General features: G+C 33.4%; 4 protein-coding genes across 4 annotated transcripts; 3 read left to right on the plus strand and 1 right to left on the minus strand.

Moving 5' to 3' along the window:
• The first annotated feature begins 1,492 nt into the window (after window positions 1-1,492).
• Window positions 1,493-8,164, plus strand: LOC103831237 (putative two-component response regulator-like APRR6). The gene is given in 8 exon segments (XM_033276041.1): window positions 1,493-2,991; window positions 3,145-3,288; window positions 4,846-5,247; window positions 5,311-5,387; window positions 5,471-5,669; window positions 5,761-5,858; window positions 5,860-5,898; window positions 5,958-8,164. Coding segments are annotated over 8 exon segments (1,863 nt in total). The 5' UTR covers window positions 1,493-2,861; the 3' UTR covers window positions 6,732-8,164.
• A 386-nt stretch (window positions 8,165-8,550) lies between these two features.
• On the plus strand, window positions 8,551-9,772 carry LOC103831238. Its single transcript, XM_009107120.3, has 3 exons — window positions 8,551-8,800; window positions 8,881-9,089; window positions 9,301-9,772. Exons 1-3 carry the CDS (start codon window positions 8,708-8,710, stop codon window positions 9,596-9,598), a joined length of 600 nt encoding a protein of 199 aa, XP_009105368.1. The 5' UTR covers window positions 8,551-8,707; the 3' UTR covers window positions 9,599-9,772.
• Window positions 9,773-10,000: 228 nt separating this feature from the next.
• On the plus strand, window positions 10,001-12,442 carry LOC103831239 (reticulon-like protein B14). Its single transcript, XM_009107122.3, has 5 exons — window positions 10,001-10,717; window positions 10,806-10,992; window positions 11,066-11,195; window positions 11,286-11,355; window positions 11,435-12,442. Exons 1-5 carry the CDS (start codon window positions 10,639-10,641, stop codon window positions 11,602-11,604), a joined length of 636 nt encoding a protein of 211 aa, XP_009105370.1. The 5' UTR covers window positions 10,001-10,638; the 3' UTR covers window positions 11,605-12,442.
• LOC103831240 (protein CANDIDATE G-PROTEIN COUPLED RECEPTOR 7-like) lies at window positions 12,249-14,056 on the minus strand. The gene has a single exon (XM_009107123.3). It carries the CDS (start codon window positions 13,823-13,825, stop codon window positions 12,515-12,517), a length of 1,311 nt encoding a protein of 436 aa, XP_009105371.1. The 5' UTR covers window positions 13,826-14,056; the 3' UTR covers window positions 12,249-12,514.
• Between the last annotated feature and the right edge of the window lie 139 nt (window positions 14,057-14,195).

Genomic DNA, 14,195 nt, shown 5'->3' on the forward strand with positions numbered 1-14,195 from the left:
GCTGTGAGCTCTGAGCTGTCGAGACCAGGACGAAAAATCTCCCTTTTAGGGTTTGACGGCGTCTGTCTCTGGCTTCTTTCGGAGTAACGGCGAGGCTCTAGGGATGACGGAAAGGGAACGAGTCGGCTTTTAGGGTGAAGGCCGCCAGATCTAATTTTCCTTTTCAAGATCTACGGCGTCTCCTTCCTCAGCGGCGGCGCGTGTAGCGGTCAGACACCTCTTCCAGAGCGGAAGTCCTCTCCTAAGCGGCGGTGAGACTCCCAGAGAAGTAAATCTATGGTCAGCAGAAGATGGGTTTGTCCTCCGGTTCTCGGAGTCAACATGTACGGGGTCTTTACGGCGACGGCGTTGTCAACCAGAGACGTGAGCCCTGACGGTGTACGTGGCGGAGATCTACATCCCGGCGCCGGAATTGATGTTCTGTCTCGATCCGGTGGTACGAGCTCCACACCCTCTGAAGCGAAGATTTGTTGAACCGGCTCACGTGTAAGCTGCTGAAGCCCGAGTTTTCATTCCGGTCTCCATGTCCGGCTTCTCGGCTGAGAGTTTGAGATAATGAACCCAACGGACTCGGGACAATACGGGAACGCGCCTCTTGGTGTTGGCCTGTTGGTACAAGAACGTCAAGCTTATTCCATGGATGCTAACAGCTTGAACAAGGAATGATAATCCCGTATAGGTTTCAGGTCAATTGTGTGTTGAGTTATCTTGTATTTGAGGTCGAATTTTAGGAGGTTAAAGGGTTGGTTCACTTCGTGTCGTGGAGTGAATTCAATTCCATTGTGGTTAAAAAATACATGATGCACGTTAGGTTACGTTGGATCCAACTTAGTGATTCAGGGTGGAACTAGACTGCTTCATTGTATTATGTGGTATAATCTCTAGTGGGGTTAAATCTTTGTACCAATGCTTTGTGAAATGAATGTTGAAGTTGAGCCAAAAAAAAAAAAAAAAAAAAAAGGTGATGGAAGAGAGAAAATGGGATTTTGGTTAGTTAGCTAATTTGGGGTTTTGTGTAATAGGATGCAATTTTCCTATGGGTGTCAAAAAAAAAAAATATTAATGGGCTTGGGCTTAGTTTGAACGAGAATGCAGGGGACAATGTGTTGATGTTGTCTACTAGTGTTGCATTTGTCCACCATCGGCATCGATTATGAATTCACGAGAGCATTAGTTATACTATACGTTATACAACATCACAATCTTAATGACTTAATTTAGAAATTTAACAACTTTGTAGTAAATTTTAGCTTACATTCAAGCCATGCATACAAAAATGAATTTTATTCCTATTCCTACTTTCATTCTTTTGAATTTCATAATGAGCATGAAAGTTAATTAAGAGCTTTAAGTTGACTAGTCATATATTTCTCACCATATTTTAAATAAAGTCAATCAATCACAATATGGTAATGATGAAACTGTAAAGCAAAACAATACCAAAACAATTATTGACTTTAAATAACAAGCTATATAATATTTAAATTAAATTATTTAAAATATTACATTTTTATACTTTCAAAACAATCCATAGAATTTACATTTTTACTCCAGGATAAAATATTATTTATATTTTAAATAAATCTTTAAAATAAAAGTTTAATGTTGTTAATGTTTTAAAAAGTAATTATATGTTTACTAGGTCAATAATAATTAATAAGTCTCCTAAATATCATATTAAAAATATAGGAACAATATATTTGCAGGTCAAATGTTTAAAATGTAGTAACAATATGACTATATATCTATATTGCTAAGTAGAAAAATGTTAAATTGTAAGTATTCCGAAACTATGACATTCAAAGGAGTTATACTATTTCCAAAAACTTTTAGTTTAATTAAATATCAGTAAGAAAAAACTAATTATATTACTATTAAAATTAAATTGACCATCGAGACAAGCTTCTAAAAAAATATTTAAAGTTAGATGGTTTTTGATATTTATATATATATAACGGTTCAAATTATAAATTTAAATATATCGTAAAATTTTAGATATTTTTGTTTGGATATTTTTATTTATTAATTTTTAGATCTATTTTTTATTATTTTTCTATATATTTATTTGTCATTTTTTTCATTTACAACTCGATATACCTTTCAAACTCTCATATTTTAAGAAAACCAATACTAAAACTATTACTGTCTTATATAAAAATTTATATAATATTTAAATTAAATTATTCAAATATTGTAAATTTTTAATTTCAGAAAAAATGATAATTTATATTTTCATTCCATCGTAAGAAATTGTTACTTAGAATTTAAGTAAATCTTATAAATAAATTCTAACATTGTTAATGTCTTTGTGAAAGACTATTATACATAAAAGTAATTATATGTTTACTAGGTCAACAATAATTAATAATAATCCTAAGTATTATATAAAGAGTATATGACCAATATATTTTCAGGTCAAAATATTTTAAAATAGTAACGATATAAATATCGACGTCGGTAAATGGTAAATTAAAATATTCTTAAATTATGACAGTCAAATGAATTATACTATTTCCATTTTTAATCTTATTCAATGTAATTAAAAAGAAACTAATTATAAATTTATTCGTTATTACTATTAAAATAAAATTGACCATCGAGACAAGTTTTTTGAGAAATTGTCTTTTAACCTAGATACTTTCTATTATATAAATGTTTTTAAGGGTCAAATTATATAATTAGATATATCGAGATAAAAAGTTAAATACTTTATTCTTGGATTGTTTTTTTTGCAATTTGTGATCTTGTTGGGTCCACTTTTCTATTCTTCTTCTATATATATTCATTTGTTGGATCTCTTTCTTTGGCAACTCGATATACATTTAAAACTCTCATATATTTTAAACAAACTCTCTCGAGAAATGGCTGAAAACATGGTAAATTTGACCAAAAACATTATTCCTGAAAGCACTGGTGTTATTCTGCTCATCGACCACGATGCTGCATCAGTCGCATCTCTCATTCCAATGCTTAAACAACGATCGCATAAAGGTAAAACCAACCATTCTTTAAAATTTTCCTTATTATAATCATTTACATTAGTATTGATAATTTTCATTCACATAGTTCTATATTATTCAAAATTGTTTCATTGGATATGTTACATTTTTCATTTGTTGCATTGTAAATCAATTTATATATTAGATGTTATGACTGTGAATGGAGCAAGCGAGGCTATATTGGTGATCGAAAAACAAAAAGATATTGGACTTGTTATAGCCAACGTTGAACTGTCCGACTCAAATGATTTTCTCACTGCTATGCACCACAAAGAAATTCCTCTTATACGTAAGTAAATTTAATAAGGAAAAATTGTTTTTTTAGGCCAAAAAATGATAACTATGTCCTATAAGACTAATCTCATATATTTTATGTTCTATTAGCTAAATATTTTCAAAATAGCAATATTACCCTTAATTTCAATTAAAATTTCAAAATTACAATTAATAAAACAATTGTTAAATATTAAAATATAATTTTTAACTAAAATAATTAAAAAATATTAAAAATTCCCAAAAATATATAATATTGCAATATAACATTTTTGTTTGGTCGTGGACATATCATGTGATTAGTGGCCATTATACTAATAACCCTAATATAACTGTTCTATTAATAATTAAACATATGTTTACTTTTTATTATTTATTTATTTGATTTCTAAATATTTACATTATTTTTTTGAACAAACGAATTATACACTCATTGTTATGCAATATTTGAAACCAAAAATATATGATATTGCATTTATATTTACTCTTCCTTACAAGGATGCTTTATATAATATAAAAAAATCTCTAATCCATCGGACTTTATACTTAATTTCATAACAGATTTTAATTATTGTATACTACATTAAACAATTTATTATAAAAATATAATAGAATTATTATGTAATCATTGACATAAAATTTCACATTATTCCTATTAGCATTCAAAACTTTTTAATTGAAAAATATATAATAAATATAAATTAACTGATCAATTTTTGTATATTTATTAGCATGATAATATTTATAAAATTTTATATAAAAATTCCAAAAAATAGTTAATATTTAGATAAATTTTTATTGTGTATATTTTATTTTTAGTTTAAAAATTTTATAAGCAGAAATCAGTATATATGCATAAATCACTATTTTTTTAAAAAAATCGATTTAATAAATAAGGAAACTGAATATTTTCAAATATTCTATTTCCATATTTTTGGAACTAATTATTCTTATCCGTAGAATATGTATTATACTATATGTAGAACACAATAAACATGTTTGAAATCGATTTTTACTAGTTTTAGATTTATAGTAATATGTAGATTCCAATTTCTACAGGTTTTAGATTTATAATAATGGGTAGATTCTGGATTCTACAGATTTTAGAACGATAAATTAAGCGAAAAATATGTTTTCTAAATATTTTTAGATTACTATTATTTACGTATATCACATATTCTAAACATATTAGATTCAATAAAAAAACTGGATTACATTTTCTACTGTGTAGAATGTCAATTCTACACTTTGTACAACAAAATATGAAATTATGATTTAAACATTTTTAGAACTGAAAAAAAATATCAATAATTTGATATACGTTTTTCATCAATAGTTACTATTGTTTTAATTTTGTTTTGTTTGTAGACTATTTATTTGATTTATTTTAGAAAATGCTAAAGAGTACTAGAGGAAAAAGTGGTACAAAAAATAAATTAGCATAATAGGACATAGTTATCATTTTTTTCTTTCTAAAAAACAATTTTCCCATTTAATAAATCCTTCTTTTATTTTACTCTTTCCACTTCTGTTTCTTGAACAAATGAATCTAACTTTTATATCTTTGTTAAAGTGATTGGTACAGAAATACACATTAAGGAAACATCAGATCTTTTGACAAAAAGAGCATGTTATTGTCTGAAGAAGCCAATTTCTGAAAATGACATCGACAACATGTTTCAACTTGTGTTACCTAATAAAAAGCAAGAGTGGGAGAAAATCAACTTAGCTGAAAAACGAGAAAACATTGTGGAAGAACGTATGAAGCAGATGAAAGCTTTCAGAGACCACATAAAGAGGCAGGGGACAAGTCAGTCATCTTTGTTAGGAAGACGACCACTCAACAAAACATTCACATTTTCTCAAATGTACCAAAAGGGAAAAAGCATAGTAGATGTTGAGACACGCATGAATGTATGGACTCGTGACCGTCACATGAAGTTTTTAGCTGCTATATCCTTCTTGGGTGAAAAAAGTAAGGATTATTTTATGTTTGACCAATTTTTCTTTACCTTTTCTTATCCTCTTTATCTTACAGAGTCTCGTCCCAAAGCCATATTGGAGATCATGAATGACTCAAACTTATCTCAACGCCAAGTTGGTAGCTATCTTCAGGTACGTATATATACATACATTTCTTCAACATATACTATTGTTCGACTGCTTTTATATAGCATTTTATTGTGTGACTGTTGTAGAAATACAAGTTTCAAGTTGAGATAATTAACAAAACATTGACAAGGAATGAATGGAAATCCACGGATAAAACATATGAATATCCTTCAGATTATGTATATCCTTTCAAAGCTTCTAACCTAGCGAAGAATTTCATTGAAAGTAACTCTATGTGGTGTTCCTTGAGAAAGAAAAAATCTTCCTCATTATCCACTGTCCAATGTAAGTGCTCTCTTGCTATATGGTTACTTTTCATAATTCTATAATTTTATTTCATGTTTGTGTCAATATTGTTCTGTTTCATCAAATGCAGATTCATTTAAAAGATCTGCTGCTGAGAAGAAGGACAAAATGCCAAAGTTTCATATAGGAGAAGCATTGGGTCTGCATCACACACTTTCTGGTAACATTATTACATAAATCATAAATAAAAGTTAATTATTTTCATTCAGCCACAAATAATAACTCATCTTACAATAATGTTCCTTCTACAAATAATGTTAGCAATAGTGGTCTAATAGTCATGTCTCTCATGTCCTTTCAGGTCCAAGTGTTGGTGCATCCAATTTAGATGCATTCCAAAAGGAATCTGCTGAGATTTGTATTTCTCAATCTAATCCTAACCCTTCTCAACCATCTAGCTATGTTCTTGAAACCAATAAGAACCCACTAGATATGAACCAAATGGGTAGGGTTTCTTTTGGAGAAAATCATGGTCTTTCTCAAGATATGGTTTTCAATGGAACTAAATCAAACCATTTGGGTTTGGTTTCTGGTGAAACAAGTCATATTGAAACCCCACTTGAAACCGATATAAACCAAATGGATTGGGACTGGTTTTTTTCTGACGAGACTTATGCTATTCTTGATGAAGATTTGACTGTTTCTGAAACCAATATAAACCAAGTGGGTTTGGTTCCTGGTGAAACAAGTTTTGCTGCGTTGGACAATGTAGCTCCTCCTGAAAATAATACCAACGAGATAGGGTTGGTTCCTAACCAGGAAGGTAATGGTGATATTCCAGTTGAAGATCTGATTTCGTTTGATACTGATATCATCAACGATATGGACGACTTGGACGCTTGGTTGGAAAACTATGATTCTTTTCAGGGAGATGTTCCTTTGCCTGCGATTTGCAACGACCATGATCTTGCCTTCACCTCGACTACAAGCCAGCATCAAAATATAGAAGCCGCAAATCCAAGGGAGGGTACAGAAGGAGGGAATCATATGGATGATGATTCTGATGAGAACCTGGATTGGATCGACGATATTTTTACATGACATGTGTTTTATTGGTGTGCAGGACATGAGAAGATTTAAATGGGAGAGGTTCGGAGACTTTGTACTTTTTATTTATTTATTATACAAATGTAATACATGCATGTATGTACAATAATGTTGAAGATTCTAATTTTCATATGTTATTTTCAGATTCTTGAGAGAACCATATATTTTGAGATTCCATTTATGTTTAATTTTTTTTGGGTCACTATTTTTCGTACCGTAAATTGGCCAAATGTTTTTAATTTGATTAAATTTAAATTGTCCATTATATGCAACTTATCTAAAGCCTATGACCAAGTAATAAATGCTCTGTTATTCATCATAAATTTTATGGAGAATACAAAATAAGTATATTGTATTATTAATATTTAATTTTAAAATTGACTATAGTATAAAAAATAGCTATGTACCGTATTCAAATATTATAGATATAGAAATGAAATATTTCATCTGAATAAGTCAAGCCAGCTTTAGGAGTCTTATTATTGTAAACAATTTTAAGATGTCCTTATAAACATCATTTTTCAAATTTGACTAATAGTTCTACAGAATTATGTTACCTTAATGCTAAATTAGGTATAAAGTAATGGTCAATGGCATATTTATTAATAACTCTTATCAGTTTTCCATAAAATAACTATATTAGTTGTTACCAACTAATTTTCATCAGACAATGAGAACCCAATAAATATGGTATTTCTACAAAATACAAACTTGGACGTGTTATTAATTTATTATTCGTCAATTCAAATAAAATTACTAGAAATTAGTATGATTTTGTTTTTGAAAATTGTAGTGGGTGACAGATGTGAAAATATCTAGTTTTGGAAGCCCAGTGGGCCTGTACTTAACACGGGCTAATATCTTATAGATATTCTAATGGGTGACCGGGACTAGCTATCGCCGGTAAAAGGACAAACGGTGGGGCCGACAACTTAGCGGTGATCCAGCTATTCCGGCAGAGCATTTTGATCTTTGTCAAAAGGGAGAGCCTCCTCCTACCTAGAAAACGACCTGAAGAATCTTTTCAGAAATTTCTTCTGATTGCTGCATTTTTATATTATACTCCACAAACCAAAAATGACAAATGGGCGTCTTCTTTGGATGATTATTTTTCTTTTGCCAACTTTGGATGATTATTTATCTCTTCCAAAATGACATTGAAAGGATAAGGTAGCAATGACGGAGACACTCTAACATTTACGATCAATAATCATTATTGTATCAATATAATTATATTTTATATTTATTAAATATAAACTGTTTCAAAAAAATTTAATTAAATATTAACACAAATATTAATATATTTAAATAAATAATTTTAAACTTTTTTTTGGTTTTCTAAATAATTTAAAACTTCCAGAAATTCATATTATATTTTTAATAAGATATATTAAAAAAGTCAAATTTTGAAACATTCACTAGTAAATCTAATTATATTTTTATTCATACTTTTAGTTTTATCAAATATCCAAATAATTTTCTTAAAACGTTAGAAATATTATCTATTAAAATATTTTTACAAAAAAAAAAACAGTTAGAGCATCTCCATTGTAAAACTCCATTTTTTCCTCCAAAATGGAGTAAAAGTGAAAATGGAGTAAAATTACTCCAACCCTACTCTATTTTCTACTCCATAATGGAGTGATGAACAAAAAAAAAATAGATTACTCCATTTATGGAGTAAATTTCATTATGGAGTGAGATATGGAGTTGGGTTGGAGCATTCCTTACTCCATATTCACTTTTACTCCATTTTAGAAAAAAAAATGGAGTAGGGATGGAGATGCCCTTATACTGTCACAGGTTAGCTATCAGTCCAAATATTAATGTTACAAAATATTTTTTTAAAAAGGAAAAACAAATATCAAGACACTCCTAGACTTTAATGTCTCTTCACACTTGACCAAAAAGGACTAAAGACACAAAAGAGCAAAGAGAAATTAGAAGAGAGCGAGCAGAGAACGAAATCAATGGCGGTTTCCGTTCCCATCCTCGCCGTCGTCACTTCCCTTCACCTCCTTGCCTTCGTATTCGCCTTTGGCGCCGAACGACGCCGTAGCACCGTACTCTTCTCTTACACACTCTCTCTCTTTGTCTTTCTTTCTATTTTTTCGATTTAATCATTTATTCTCTCTCTCTTTAGGCTGTACCAGTGCCGGACCAGTACGATGAGCAGACCTTCTGCAGGTACGGAACAGATGCGTCGACGGTGTACGGCATGTCGGCGTTTGCGCTGCTTCTCGTGAGCCAAGCGGTGGTTAACGGCGTTACAAAGTGTCTCTGCTGCGGAAAGGGTCTCGTTACTGGTACTTCTTACACCGTCTGGGCTATTATCTTCTTCGTCGTCTCTTGGTAAAGTTCATCCCTTTCCTCTCTAAATCGATTCCCTTTTGTCTTCACTTAAGTAAAGATTCAAACTTTGTTTAGCTTCCAAGATCTGAACTTGCAAAGTCATAAAGGTTTGAACTTTGAAGTGATAGTTTCTTCTATTTTGAATCTGAGCTAAGGGAAAGTTATGATTCCAGATCTTGAGTTAGTTTTGTGAAAATCATACTTTACACAGGGTAAGCTTTTTAGGTGCTGAGGCGTGTTTATTGGCTGGATCAGCGAAGAACGCTTACCACACCAAAAGCAAAGGCGTCTTCCAAGGAAAAGAGCTTTCGTGTGCGGTCTTACCCGTTGGTGTCTTTGCTGCTGGAGCTGCTTTTACTCTCATGTCTTTGATTGCAACCATTTTATACTACTTGGCTCATTCCAAGGCTGACACTGGTGGATGGGAGAAGCATCATAATGACGGTATTGGGATGACTACTCCTTCAGATGCTCCAAAGCAGCAGAACAATGACTTCGACAAGGTTTAACGGACTTCTGTTTGGTTTTGTGATAGCTATGCTTCTTTTTTTTTAAGACAGGGTTATAAACTAATAGTATAAAATGTTGTGTTGTTATAATTGTTCATACTATAAACTTGTATCCTTAGATGTAATGTTGGATTATGTATGTCTACTTATGAGAAACTTTCGGCTCTTTAGCTTCTCACTTGAACTTAACTAAGGATGCTAACAATCAGGGCTCATACGCCATAACTAAGGCATGCTAGCTAATTCGGTTGACCGAACCAATGCGATATTTTGGTTATTGGTGTTCTAAAATTTTATAGATGATTACCAGAACTAACCGACAAATTTTAGTTTGGTTATCCGTTAATTTTGTTTTAGAGTATTAACTGAATTAGTTTTTTTCTTGCAGAAAAATATTAAATCTGTCAAATTGAGTTTTTTTTTGTTAAATTCAGGTAGAACCAGATTTAATTTTAAATCTAATTTCCGGTGTAATTTAGTATAATTCGATTTAGGAAAAAAAATATGTTTGATCCCATCGGTTCGGAATTTGTTCTGTCAAACCGGACCAAACCGGTAACTAAGTGATTTTGAAATGTTGTCGATCGGTTGAATCTAAATACCGACCAGAACCAATAACCAAAAGGTTAGGTTTGGTTGAAATCCACTTGTCATAACGGTCAGGTTAGGTCGATTATTACTTTATTGGTCCCGGTGATAACATTCCTAGCCTCAACTAGGAATATACTTGCATGAGAAAGGGGTTAAGCAAAGACCTATGATCAAAATGTTGATAACTTTTTGGAACACATATTCGAGCATTAGTACAAGTAATGAACGATCTCGGCAAGCTACTAAAACTAGTTTACTCATGTATAATAAAATAAAAGGATGTGCTTTGTAACATGCTAAAGCCATACCTTTCCCAAATCTCAAATCGCTTTCTTCTTTATGAATCCAAGAACAAAAGGATGTGCTTATATAAACATTTGAATCTTGGAGCTTAGCTAACAAAAAAGGATTACTGTTGTTAGTAAATAAAACGCGAAACCAAAACAATCATGGCGATTAATGGATATGAATATGGAGCTTCATCAAGAAAGCGAAGATCTCTGTACCACAACCTTGGAGGAGGACACTGTAACATACATATCTTTCTTTCTTTATTTACATTCATCTTTGTTCTTTAATCATCTTTTTTGAACGATATTTTCTTGGAACGTTGTAGTTGCTGATATAATGTTCTGGAAAAACAAGAAAGAATCAGGAACAATCTTGGCGGTTTTCACATTGATATGGTTCTTATTCGAAGTGGTTGAATATCCTTTCATCACTTTCCTCTGCCAGATCCTCTTGATCTCCATCTTCATATTCTTCATTTGGTCTTACATTGGCTCTTCACAACTAATCAAGAGGTAATAAAAAAACATTAACACTTGGTTCTTCTTTATGAAACCAATCACTCATAGAACACGCCGTGTCGTGCAGGCGACCACCAAGTATTGACGATCTAAAGATCTCGGAATCAACTTGGAGACTCTTGTTCGACAAGATAAACTGGTTCATCATCAAACTGTATGATGTTTCAAGTGGAACAGACTTTAGACTCCTAGTCTTGGTAAAAATATCAATATATACATTTTAAGTTTTAAAAAATATTAATTTCAAGATTTTTTGGATAGAAAACTTGTGTCACGTTCTGTTTCAGGCCGTTGTTTCACTGTGGATATTATCAGTCGTTGGAAACTATTTCAGCTCTCTGACGCTCTTATACATTGGTGAGTCTTTATGATTTTATCTACATATTGACTTAAATAATTTTTTTTTAAAAATGTTTGTATGATTTTATTGGTGAAGTATTTGTGGGACTGGAGACGATACCGATGCTGTATGAGCTATACGAAGAAGAGCTGAACTATGCAGCAAGTAAAAGCGGGATGAACATGAAGAAGCTCTTTGATAACTTCAACTCTAAAGTCATTAACAAGATCCCTAAAGCTACTGGTAAAACTAAGAGGCGTATGTAACGTTATGTACTATCAATATTATGAATCATCACATGTTACATCAAAAATTTGTATGTCTTTGTTCACGTAATCATGAATGCTCATCAGAAATTCATAATATATAGGATTAATTGAGTGTGTGTTCTTCTCCCTATTGAATCGGGGGAATGACGTGAAATAGCCCAAAGTTTAATTTAATTAGTTTATTATCTTGGTTTGGTAGGGAGCCTATTCTCTGGGTGTGGAGTGTGGACCATTGATTTAGGAAACTCACCATTTTTGTTGTTCCTACGTCTCCTCTCTCCAACCCTTTTTGTTATTTCCTTTTCATCCTTTACTTGAATGATGGATGACCTTCCATGATCATAACTTGGAAGACAATTTAGACAAGAGTCTAGCAGTTAGAATCTTGGTATAATCAGTGCTATTTTCTTTTTGAAACGGAAATCAAGTGTATGCCCTTCAGCCATTCAATCAAATCTCTTCCATCTCTATTCTCAAACAAACCATAAACTCTACCAATTCATTGAGCTGTCACTTCGGATAAAGAATGTAATACAGATTCAACAAAGGCAAAAGGCATATGTGCACAAAGTTTGTCTACTTGTAAGCTACTTGCTTGCTTAACCTACTTTTCTAATCAGGCCATTTTGTTTATCGTATGGTAAGCAGAAGCAAAGAGTCAGTATAAGTATAAAGCACCAAGCGTTTTATGTAACCATTAATACAAAATTATACTATGCAATGGTTAAGACATTCACCGGAGTCTATATAAATGTCTTAACAACACATTAAAAAAAAACAAAATAGGTATTGCATTCTAAAAACATAAATTTAAAAAGAAGAAGAAAAAAAAAAACAGAAAAGCGAAGCTGGTTTTACCATATAAGGATCTGATTTACTCACCCTGTCAAACAAAAGTATATGCTTCTTACAATTCAAACTCGTCTTCAAGCTTCAACGCCTCAGCTGCAGCCTCTTCCTCATCATCATCAACAACAAAGTAAGGGTTATGCACCTCAGGTCTGAACTTATACCCAGTGAAAACATAAAACGCCAAGGTCGCCAACTCGCTGGCAACAACACTAGTCCACATATACTTGTAAGAGGTAATAGTCTCCAACGCATAAACCACAACGCGAGTAAAGTAGATATAGCAGATAACCACAATGTAGTAATGCCTAAACAGAGTCAACTTAACCAAGTTCACAGCAGCCTTTCCATCAGTCTTCGCCGCCTCACGCAAGTTCTTAATAGACCACACAATGGGAAACAAAACGGCGCAACAACAAACCACATCAACAAGCAAAAAGATCTGTTTCCAAGTGACCCAGTCTTGCCCGTACGGTCCCGTCTCATCGATAACCACCTGCGCGAAATTCGCAACGACCTGGAGTGGTATGACGATCATCAACACTTTCTTTTCCTTGTCCTGCAAGTAAGGCTTCAAGAAAGACCACCCGGTTCCTATCAAAACGATGAGAGTAAAGAGAGTGATCCCCTTGAGGAAGTTAAAGATGTAGAACAACACATCCCATCCATGCGCGTTTCCAGTTTTCTTAATGTAAGACTTATCCTCAGCCTCGCATAATAAGTTCGATGCCTTCAAAACGACGACGCCGAGCATGAAGAAATGGATCGCGAAGACCGTGCGTCGTTTCTTGTAGAGGACGTAGATCCACGTGGCGGCGAGGGAGAAGTAGATGATGGAGAAGAGGAAGTAGACTTTGGGGAGGACGGTTCTCCCGGCGGAGAGGTAGTCGCGTCCGCCGTTCTTCCCCTCGAGGTTGTACATGGCGGATCTGACGTCCATGGAGACTTTGACGTCGCGGAGGCAGTTGGCGAAGACGAGGGAGTACTGATCGGCGTCGTTCTCGGAGAAGACGGTGGAGAAGGAGCTGTTTCTGTTGAGTTTGTTGAAGGTGAACACGTGCTTGACGAGATCTGATTGGAGAGCGCACGTGATCTCTTCTTCTTCGAGTTGTTGGATCACGTGCACCCAGGCGTCGCGCGTGCAGAGGAAGAAGCCGACCTTGGAGAGGTCGAGGTCCGGGTTGGTGTTGGAGAGGGAGATCTTCGAGGCGTCGAGCTCGAGGCGGCCTGTGTGAGTGAATCCGAATTCGTCGAGGGGGATGATGGGCCGGTCATCGGATCGGATCTCGGATTTGCGGATCTCGGCGAAGGAGGTGGTGATGGTGAGGAAGACGACGAGGATCCATAAGGAACGAGAGGAGAGATCCATGGAGGTTAGTGTTCGATTCGAGTCGCGGAGAGGAGAGAGATCTCTGATACAATTGTGAAGTTCTTCGAGAGCTCTCTTATGATCTGGGCCGTTAGTTTATAGATGTGATTCATGAGAGCTAACGAGAACCGTACGATCTACGCATGTTAATTGGATCTTGTATCGTTGACTATGTATGTACTGGTTCGGTTTTGAATTCTGATCGGTTTGGCCGATTGAATTATCAAACCATCCCTCTAGATTTTACTGAAATTTATTATGTAAATACGAAAATTATATTTATATTTAAGTTTGAGTTTGAGTTGATTATTAAAAGATACAGTAATTTGTTAGCGCTGTGTCATATGTACCTGTGATGTAAATTGGTTAA

This window comes from Brassica rapa, chromosome A07 (assembly GCF_000309985.2).
Source record: "Brassica rapa cultivar Chiifu-401-42 chromosome A07, CAAS_Brap_v3.01, whole genome shotgun sequence".
In the NCBI taxonomy this organism is placed as follows: domain Eukaryota; kingdom Viridiplantae; phylum Streptophyta; class Magnoliopsida; order Brassicales; family Brassicaceae; genus Brassica; species Brassica rapa.